The 10,958-nt window shown below is 42.3% G+C and overlaps 1 protein-coding gene across 1 annotated transcript in view; it reads left to right on the top strand.

Moving 5' to 3' along the window:
* The first annotated feature begins 712 nt into the window (after positions 1 to 712).
* LOC129734849 (ubiquitin-conjugating enzyme E2 R2-like) overlaps positions 713 to 10,958 on the top strand; it is a 28,518-nt gene continuing 18,272 nt past the window's right edge. Inside the window, exon 1 of the mRNA XM_055700181.1 lies at positions 713 to 1,004. Coding sequence (XP_055556156.1) covers positions 828 to 1,004 — 177 coding nt within the window. The 5' untranslated portion in view covers positions 713 to 827. The remainder of the gene's footprint in view (positions 1,005 to 10,958) is intronic.

The following is a 10,958-nucleotide window of genomic DNA, read 5'->3' as shown; positions in this document are numbered from 1 at the left end:
ATAAACCAACCCTTTCTTAGAAATAGCTATGAATATGTATTAGTTTAGGAAATATAAACCAAAAATAAATCTTGTACGGTGCGCGTCTTGGTGGAGCGGAGACTCCTGGTGGCACCCAGTGCTGTTTGCTTGCCTCTATTTGCTTAATAAATTGCAAACTTTGATTGTAATCCTATTTTGGGACTAAGTTATTTATCACAATGTTCTTCTCTTTCAATCATGTCAGGGAACGCAAGGAAGTATAAGTAAGTTCTATATTTTTCTGTCTGTAACAACTCACATCCATGGAGCCATGTGAAAATAACACCCACGGGAAGAGAGTAACTGCTTGTAGATTGCTGCAGAATTTTTTAAGGGATGCTGAGTCATGTAAGGTCACTCCTCAAAACCTATCCTTTGTACAAAACCTGCTCTTTTTTGACCATGTCTGTCAGCACAGCAGCTAGGGCCGGCTGTGCTCCACAGTACCCACTTGTGACACCTGCACAGCACAGCCTCTTCAATCCCACTCACAGCCCAGCACATGGTTGCTCCCACAACAAACACTGTGGGACCAGGCCTCATTAGAGAGGACATGCAGACTACGACCTGTAGAGACTGATGAAATGGCAAGGAGCCATTTCAAAGGGAGCGCTGCCCCTTTAAGCGCGCCGGTAGGGGCGGGACGCGGAGCGGGGCGGCGCGCGGCGCGCTGAGGTCAGTGGCGAGCGGGCGCCGTCACAAAAGGAAGTGGCGGCGGCGGTGGCTGTCAGTGTGTGGAGGGGTGGGGGCCCGTGGGGTAGTGCAGTGGGAGGGCGCGGGCGGCAGGGGCCGCGCCGCGCCGCGCCATGGCCCAGCAGCAGATGAGCAGCTCGCAGAAGGCGCTGATGCTGGAGCTGAAGTCGCTGCAGGAGGAGCCGGTGGAGGGCTTCCGCATCACCCTGGTCGACGAGTCCGACCTTTATAATTGGGAGGTGGCGATCTTCGGGCCCCCCAACACTCTCTACGAGGGCGGGTACTTCAAGGTACGGCCTTCTCCCCCCCACCCTGTCGGTGGGCCCGGCCTCCCGCCGCTGCGGTGGTCCCGGGGAATCGTCGCTGGGGCCTGCGCGCATGCCCCTTGCCGCCTGCCGGGGCCTCTTTGTCGGGTTCGGGGGGACCCTGGCGCGGCGGCGGGCTCGCGGCCGCTGTCAGCCCCTTGGCGCCCTGCGGGAAGGGGTTGGGGCCTGTGGGAGGAGGGCGGGCAGACAGGCCCGGCGCCTGCAGACGGTACTGGGCTAGCTGCCCCGCCACTGCCGGCGGCGGGGCGACGGGGGCGGTCTGCGGGGCCGGCCGGCCGGGGCCTGCGGGACTCCTTCCTCCCTCGGGATGTGCATCCTGTGTAGGATGACTAATTAGGGGTAAAGGCTGTGTTTTCCTCAAAACTTCATGGGATTCGGGATTTATTTATTTTTTTTTTGTTCGTGATCAGTTCCCCCACCCATCCCCATTTTCCTATTCTTTTCCAGACTTTTAGAGGGCAGCCTTCAAAGAGCTTCAGCAACACATAATCGATGAAAGTAGATAAATGCTTTCAATTCCTCTCTCGGTCTTCCTGTTAAAACAAAAACTTTTTGTGGTTGTTAACAGTAAACAAGAAATCTGGCACTGCTGTCCCAGAAAGGTAGACAACTTAAATTAGGGGTCCTCAAACTACGGCCCACGGGCCATATACGGCCCCCCCAGGGTCCTCAATCCGGCCCCTGGTATTTGCAGAACCCCCCTGCTGGGGGTTGGGGGGGAAACCAAGCAACCGCAGATGACCCCCTACCACTTCATCTGCGCCGGCCCCCTGTTTAAAAAGTTTGAGGACCCCTGACTTAAATCCTTAAAACAACTGGAGGAATAATTGCATGTTTTAATTAAAAGAAGCAATTAAAAAAACCTTGGTGTCAACAGAAGATATGTTGCATTGGACCTACCCCTTTGCACTTGATGTACACTTAGGCTCTGGCAAAATATTGTCCCCTTTGGCTCCTAGGAGTTATTGTTTTAGTAGTGGCTTCTGCATCTCTCATTTCATACCCTTTGATTTCTGTCAAACTGAAAACGTTTCTGGATGATCTCTTTGCTTTGCTAACATACATCTTGGTCTCTCTGAGTCAAGGATTAAAAGCTTTGTTCCACAAAACAACCTGTAGCTTGGGTAATAATAGATTTGAGTCATGCTCGGTTCTGCCTTATTGTTTGGAAGAAAGGCAAGGCTTTGGCACAAGGCTTGCCTTTTGTAATAACTTGGCTGGCTTACTCATGTAGATGTGATAGGTATATTCCTAGATTGACCTCCATCTTTACTTATTCAGGAAGTTGCTCTAGTTTTGGGTTGGTAACTGGGTCATACTTACATCCAGGTGGCTTGGTGACCTCTTCCTGTGTTTACATTCCTCCTCATCTTTTCCTTTTTTTTTTTGAAGAAATCACAGTGGGTCAAAATACTTCTGTTTGGTTAGGGAGCTCTCTGGACTGTATGTTTGTAATTCTTTCTAGAAAGAAGCTGAAGCAGCCTGTGAAATAAATCGGGGATGTGCATTAACAAGTGTAGATTTAGGCAAGATTGCTGGTTGCCTTAACTCAGTATTATGAATGTGATATATTTTCTGATATTTATGTCCTTGAACTGTTGTGCCTTCTGCCTAATCCTGTGATGCTTATTTTGAGTGGGAGACTAAGGTCTCATGTTGCCTTCACCCTTCCACAGCAGAGGGATTATTTTTAAGAGGCATGGCTGGAGTTTGTCGTATGTAGTTTCTGTCTTTCCTCTTCTCCATGAGGAGCCATGCATGGTGTTTTTGTTTTTGGTAGCGTTTGATCTTTGGTTGTATGTTCTACGATCTGAGCCACTGAAAAAGTGGTCTTAGACCCTCATTTTCTCCTTAGGGAGAAGGAGTCTTATTGTCTGGAGAAGCAATGTTCTTGGCTTTCTCTGTATTGGGCCTTCAGGCAAACCTTTAGACGTGTTAGACTTGGCTTACTGAGTCATTTAGAAATAAGGTTAATACCCTAAATTTTATTTGGTGGGGTGACTACTTTGATATATTCAGTGTAAGGTGAGCACTAGATCAGATCGGCATCTGATTTATTTTTCAGGTTTCTTGGCTTGATGAAATATCTAGCTTCATCTTAGTTTGTCGTCTTAGTTTCCTAAGATTAGGTAAGCAGGATTGTAAATATGTAATTACAGGATATAACTCTTAAACTTTGTGGTTATGAGAGTTTGGGAATTTTCTTCCACTTGAGGTATGGTTTGAGGGTAGGAACTGGAGAGAAAGTAAAAAGGCTTCTAGTTAAGCTCAAATATAAATATTCTGAGGAAAACCTGTTTAATGTGACCTTAATAAAGAAAGTGTTAGTGATGGTTGATTGGGAATACAAATGCTTGATTTGTGTTCATGGAGCTCTTCAAGCTGGTAACATCAGCTTTTGGCACCTTCTTTATTCTTGGAGAAACATGACCTTTTTCTCTAGGTTGTTGAACTAGCTGAATAAACTGAAACGAGGGAAGTGTTCTCTTTGCACCCCCTTGATGGGAGCTACTGCTGTTAAAGCTAGTTCAGCATTTTGACAAGTTCTGGTTTCAGTTGCTAATCCTTTAATTATCCTGCATTTGATAAATTGAAGCAGAAAACATGTACCCCTGAATGTTTGTTTAAATGATAGGTTATCAATACTTTAGTACTGGCTATAAAAGTCAGGGACTTATTAAAAATTTGAGCACAGCATCTAAGCATATTTTATCAACTAATATAGTGTGCTCAGATCTGCTGCAGTATTTCATAGTTTAGAACCTCCTAGCTACATGGAAAGGGAAGCAACCGCTTTGTGAAGAGTTGCTTCTATCAGTGAGGTATAGGAGCAGTCCTGAACTGCAAGCCCCCCCCCATGCAATCAGCTAAAGGTGCACATCTGCAGTGGAGGTTGTCACAAGTCCAGGTGTTTCTGCATGGCTGTCCTTATCCTTTTCAATTTTTGCCTTATCTAGTGACTTTATATAGCTATTCAGTATGACTGGACAATGTTTTGGGCAATCATTTGCTTAAGTTCTAGGTTACTACCCTCAAGGAAGGATTTGAGCTATTTCACATGCACTGGTTACATCATTCCTTGCTGGCAAGGCAAAAGTAGCTCAGGATTAGTGAAGTTAAGTCCTCCAAAGAGGTCCAGTGATAAGAGTAAATGTCTGTCCCTTAGCTGCTGTCAGCAAGAAATTGCCACTCTGGCTACAGTTTCTGGCAGTCAGTTGTGTTGGGCTACAGATATTTGACTGCAATAGGTGAACTTGATTATTTTATATTTTTTTTGTCCCTGGCTCATTCAGAGTTTAAGGGTGGAAGGTGGGTAGACCTTGTGTTTCTAAGATACTGACTTGCTCACAGCTGATTCAGTTACCGAGGGTTTTTTGAGTGACAAAGGGAAGACTTCTCAGAATGAAATACTTCATGTCCAAGTCATAGTACTAGTTGTTTCTTTCTTAGGTCAGCTGGGAAGGACATGGTATAAGACTGGTCTTTAGATTGGACTTCACTGGACTATGTGGTAGTTCTGAATTGCTCTGGAAATGATGGGACTGTGTTTTTGTAGTTTTGCAGGCAGTGCCTGAGTAATAGAGAAACAAATTGTGCTGTCATCTGCAGAACTATGTGTGAGCAGTTCATCAATGCCACCTTTATGCTATAGGCATCTTCCATTCAGCTGAGAGGGTTCTTTGCTTAATGGCAGAACTTCTTCACCTTTTAGTTTTGGCAGCTGATGCTTAAATAGGGACCACCACAACAAAGGGTATTAAGCTGTAATCTGGTAGTGATAGGTGCTAGTTGGGATAGGTTTCAATGGCTGATCGTTGTGTGGTGAAACTTCTACCATCTCACTTGACTGTTGATCAGTCTTTTTCTGCCTTGAAATCCAGTGTCTGTCTTTGATGCTTGGGCCTTCAGAACCTGGAGGCTGATAAACCTCTGCCCAATACTTTGATCAAGCAATGTTTTCAGGATACTTAGAGTATTAATAGAAGGTACTTCCTGATGGTTGGCTTAGTTCTGTGTGTTTGGTGCAATTCTACCTTAGTATCACAGTTTTTTGATTGTTTTTAAAGGAAATTCTTCTCACTTTTATAGTTGAATGGTATTTTTGTGCTGGGAGCCAACCTTTCAGGAAAGGTACAAGTGAGAAATTATACAAATTGAAACTTCATTATTAAATGCATAGTGCTGCCCAGAAGCACAGTTTGACCAAGTATGCTGTGTCAAGAAGCATGTTTAATGTAGAACAACAGTCAATATTAAAAGTTCCTTTGATTTAGGCCGGGTAGATGAAAATGAATACACCTAACACACAAGGAAACAAGAAAAATGAACTGCGTTGTTAGAGTTGCTATTTGATAGTTCTTAAGGCAATTTATTTCATGAGGTGTTTCTGCTTGAAAGAGCATGTTTTGATACAAGTTAAGGGAGGGAAAGAACCCAAGCATTATGCTTAGTTTTCTCAAGTAATTTGGGGGTTAAATACTTGTCAAGGCATTCTTTTCCTTGCTTTTTGTAACTGTTAACCAGGTGCTGTTTAGAGTTCTGTATTGTTGGATCTCAGCTTCTTCAAAGTGATTTGTTTTGATTTCAAAGCAATTTGCAATATGTGGGAATAATTTTTTCAGAGCAGTGAATTGAGATGTAATTTACTTATAGATAACTGATGGCAAGTATGAGCACCATGTTTAAAAGTTTGGTATTGTAGGCTACTTCCCAGAAAGCTTAAAATGAAGCAAATGAATGTTTACCAGTAACAACTTTTAACTCCACAAAAATATTCCTTAGTGCCAAGGGAAAAATTTGTGGTGCTCTCAGCACAAAAGCTGCTTTCTGCAGGCCTCTGTTGTTAGGTGCTACAGAGCTTCTCTCTATGTATTTAATCTTCTATTTTTGTTGCTTTTAGGTATCATCAATGCTAATAAACAGAGGCTTGATGCAGTAGAGGGGTATGGTGCTGCAGGTGAATAGAGGCTGGATTTGCTTGGTCTGGGTCTGAAGAGCTCCCATTCAGAGCAGGCTATCTCTAAAGCAAAACAGCTGCTAAGCTGTCTGCAGGCAGGGAGGCAAGAAACTTCTGATGTTAGTTCACTGATCATAAGCACAGTTATGATCTCTAACTCTCAGGCCTAGAGAATACCTGATTGACCCTTACTCTGCTTTACATATAGTCTCTTGGATGGTTACATCTGTGAGCCCCACAGAACCCCCCAGACAACTCATCCAGCCTGTAGCCTGTTCTGGACAGTTGCCTAGCCTCCGGAGGCAATGGGCAAGGTAATGATGGTAGCCAGCTCCTAGCCTTTTCACTAGGGCTCCTCTGATCCAAGTAGAGTTATTGTGTATGCTAAGAAGAACAGATAGTGATTTCCAGTTCTAATGCTGCCTGAAAACACAAGATCATGTGCAATTAGGTCCTGCTGTATGGCAAGAAGAGGGCTGTAGCACAGCCAATCTCTACCATTAGAATAAAAATTGAAAGCTTTCCATTTGGAAAGATGGAGCACTGTCAGTTTGCATAATTGTCCCATTGTTTGGCTCTTTTTCTATGAGTTTGCATTGTTATACAAGAAAAAATAAATATTCATGCTATTTTACCTTATCCAAGGATCATTCTGTGCAAAGAACTGAGCCTCTTGAAATTTCTTGCCTAGTATTGCAGTGATGTTATGCTAGTGTAAGAGTGTGGGACCACATCTGTAACTTCTCAAAAGCTCAAGCATGTTTTTACCTTGCTGTTTCTGAAGTCATGCTTACATTGCCTGCTATTTTACATAGTGATATATTCGCATTCAGTATCTTCTTTTTAATAGCACTTTAGGACTACTGCATGATGCTCACTTTGCATCTAAAGGGTAGGAAATGCCAGGGGGGAAAAAAAACCCACATGCTTGCAGAACCTTAACTGTAGTCTTTGATATGCAGTTTGGCTGTGTAGTTTATGGCCATTATCAGGCATTCATAGTAATTAATAGTATAGACTAAACAGTGGAGACTATGTTGAGCTTAAGTGTGAGTTAGTTTGCTATATTTCAAACTTACAGATGGGCTGGTATGTGGCTGGACTGGAGGTTATGTGACTCAATATAGCAGGCCCTTATAACTTGAGCTATATGTGATCAGGTGTGTGCATATACATATGCATGTGCACAAATTAGCTTGCTATTTCCAGAGTGTTACTTCATTTTTAAAGCCTTAGTGTTTTATCTAGCATTTTGAGTTAGAATTGCAGTTAATCTTACTAAGCTCTTGCAGTAGTGACTTAGTGAGAATGTTTCATCTCACCAGACCAGTTTTAATAGTAATAACTTTGGCATTGTGTACCCTCCCCTCTGAAGCACTAGTAGCCAAGATGAGCCAAATTGATTGCCTATCTCCACATTTTCTGAAATATCTAAAATGCATGAATATTTGACCAGTGGCCTACAAATAGGAGAAAAATGATAAAGTTACTGAATTGGGGTGCATGTGGGATATTTTGGACTCTTGCTTGACTTGAAGAAATGTGACCTTAAGACTTCCTGGATATTTGGGGTTTTTTTAATTGAGGCTATCTCCTGAAGAACAAGGGGAACATAAAGGGGCTGTGGATGACACTTTCAGATATCATATATTTGTAATTAACAAAGAGAAGGTTGTCCAGCAGGCAGGCTGTGTCTTTGTGTCTTACTCCTTAAGGTTTTAGTACTAGAAGCATGATGTATTCCCATTGGTCTGTTTTGTTCTCTTAAAATTATACAGGCAATTTAGAAATTCAGGTAAAGGGCTTTTGCTTAGGAAACCTAAGTTCGTAGCAGTAGGGACACATTTGCAATAGCTATGTGACTCTTCAAGATGTATCCCAGTTAAAGTATTTAAAACATTTTAATGTGCATTGTAACAAAATAGAGGGGGTTAAGATGCAAACCCTTTTGCCATTGGAAACTCATTGGAACAGTGTAAAGCCCAGTGTTTAGCCAGTTATGCCACTTGACCCAAGTCTTCTGTGAAAGACATTTCTCCATTGTGCAAAAAATCTTGGTTTTAAATTAATTCTTAGATGACTTTGCAGCTAGAAACCTTTTGTGCTCAGACCTAGGCCAAGGCTGTAATAATATTCTCTTTTGCAGTGTCATCTCTGGCCTTGTCAAAGCAAAAGTTATGCAATGGAGTAGCTTTGACTTATAATACACTTTGTGAAGATGCATTTGTTCTTGCATAGTCTGCTCATATAAGCCTCTAATTCATGGATGTAAACTACACTGGTGTGCGAATGTTTGCTTATCTTTGCTAGAATAACTAAGTATTCACTTTTAATAAAAGAATGGGCTTATGTATGGAAGAAAAATGAATTTCATCTTAGCGCTCATGGTTACTTCTCTTGCAGAATAGTAACTGTACTCACACTTAGTAGCTGAATGCCTTTCAGTAGTGTATTAAGAAGTATAACTTTAAAGGTACAAAACAGACCTTAACCTCTCAAATGTCTTGTAGTTATCTAAATCCCTTCTAACTTGTCATTTATGTGGTAACAAAATGCCCATACCAAAATGTTTCAGATGGTGTGTGGTGCTTTTCAGTTAAGGTGAAAAAGTCTTGTCTGTTCTTAGACAGCTTGCTGAAGTGTCAATATCATTACCTAACCTCTTTTGTTGTGACCATAAGTTATTTAAGATGCTAAGAAAAAAAAAGTCACTGAAGCTCAACTCTTATTGGAAACTTAGTGTTCAAATTCAGTGGATCATGGTAACATTTCTTCTTGTATAATTTTGTAAGTGTCTGTTTCTTGAGGCAACCATAGTAGTCTTTTGTGTTTAAACAATTCTCTATAGAGGACCTGTTGTCACTTCTTTGAAAGACCAGTGAACTTCTAAATGAAAGTAGGTGTTTCATATTGCTGTATGATCTCCATTGGAGTATATAAAAGTTTTTAGACCAATATAGAGCATTATTTCCATTTCTCAGTGCCTGCCAGAAATCTTATGTGCTTCAAAGTTTGACAGATTTTTTTTTTTTTTTCTGTGAAATGTAACTCTCTTTACCTGCTAGTAGCAGTCTTTCATTTGTGTGGAAGAAGCTTGGCTGCCTTTGGCCTGAAATACAGCACTAGTGGCACTATTGGGGGAAGTTGGATAGGTGGGGTAGACTTCACTGAGTCTGTGAACATTCTGGCTTTTACATTTTGGGGTTGGCTGGATTATTTTGGAAAACTTAATATTGAAGTTTGTTTTGACTCTCAGAATTATGGGCAGACTTATCAGGAGCCTAAAGACTATCCTCAGCAGGGTCATTGTGGAATGTCACTCTGGAGCTCTATTTTTAAATGGCAACAATAGCACGGTTCATGGTCTTGAACCCATATAATCAATGGCTGTTCTCCACTTGGAAAGAGATCGTAGTTGTATTGGCTGATACTAAGGAGGGATGGGGTGAGAAGGCTGCTAGTCTTGGCTGCTTTCTTCTGGATGTTATGGAATAAGTCTGGCTTCTAGTGCTATTGGAAGTGATACTTGGATTTCACTGATTTGAAGTAGCCCCCTTAATGTTCAACTTAAATATTAACAATAATTTGTCCATCCAAGTTGTAGGCTTATCCTGTGCTTGTGTATTTAGTTGTTCACTTTGGTTTGCAGAGTGATATGCTTATGCTTGGGCTCTTCAACCAGGGACCATATTTTGCCTGCAAGGGGCAATTCAGTAACAGTCTGGCAATAAACAAAAGCTATGAAAAGCCATGCTGCTTAATGGTAATGTCCATGGAGACCACAGCTAGGCTGGCTGCTGTAGGTATGTGCTGCCTGCCTTAGCCAGAGAGCTTCCTGATGGCAGTTGTAGGTGTGATGCTAAGTGGTAGATCGGGTCAGGTTGGGGTAAGGGTAGTGAGTAACCATCCCAAAGCATGGCGTTGCCTGTTCCCAGGCCTCATGGGTGTGCAGTGATATGTCACATAGGGATATCTTCAGCAATATTTGGCACATTTGCCATACTTGATCTTGCCTGCTGTCTGAGTAGGTAATGCCACATAGCTCTGTGCAATGGCAGAGGCATGGAGGAAGGCTCTAGTGTGCTTGGCCCAAAAAGACCTGTTGTTGTGATGCTACCAGACCTCTCTATCTGACTTAGGCTTGGATTCCCAAAGACCATCTCAGGTGTCTCCCTCTTAATCTCTCTTCCTATACTGGACTGACTATATTTTGGGACATGACTGAGGGCTAATATAAGGTCACCATGTGTGACCTGATTAGAGCTCCTGGTGTCTCAGCCTTGTTCTATTTCATCTTCCCCTCTGCAGCTATCAGCTTTGAGCATGTGGGTGGCTTTCACCTGTTTCCAAGAGAACACTGAAATATTTTTGACCTGCCTGCTTCTAAAATGGCTAGTTTCTGCTATTAAAACAAAAGTAGGCTTGCTGGTGACGCTAGGGAGATCCTGTGAGTTAATTTCAGCAGATCCAGCAAAGCTCTGGATGGAGGTTAGTGGATAGAAAAACTCTTGAGATGTTGGAAGGCTGCATCAATTCTGTATCTTTAACTCTTGTATGCACCAATTTATTTGTCATTTCCTAGCTGTCTTATACCCCCCAGTTATGAGCTAATGCATGCTGAACAAGTAAGCTTTGGTGTTTTTTTTTCCCTTCTCATTAAGTACAGAGTTCTGTACTCTAGAAAGAATAGATACAGTATGCTTCCTAGAACAAACTATAAATAGTGATTTTGGGGTTTTTGCGTTGTAATCTAAACTGCTTTAGTAAGTTAAGATGAGGTTTAAAGTATATTATTGACATGCTTCTGAGTTCTGTTGAGCTTGTCACCTGAAGTGCAATTACCCAGGCTATACCACAATGCTGAGCTAAAAACACGTGGGCAGAAAGCCAAATGCTACACTTAGCAAGCACTTTAAATAGGAAACTACAGTACAACTGATTTGCAGGTACCTTTCCTTTTA

The sequence above is a fragment of the Falco cherrug genome, assembly GCF_023634085.1.
Source record: "Falco cherrug isolate bFalChe1 chromosome W unlocalized genomic scaffold, bFalChe1.pri SUPER_W_unloc_1, whole genome shotgun sequence".
Lineage (NCBI taxonomy): Eukaryota > Metazoa > Chordata > Aves > Falconiformes > Falconidae > Falco > Falco cherrug.
Note: the sequence above shows the minus strand (reverse complement) of the source record. Positions and strands in the feature narration are given on the sequence as shown.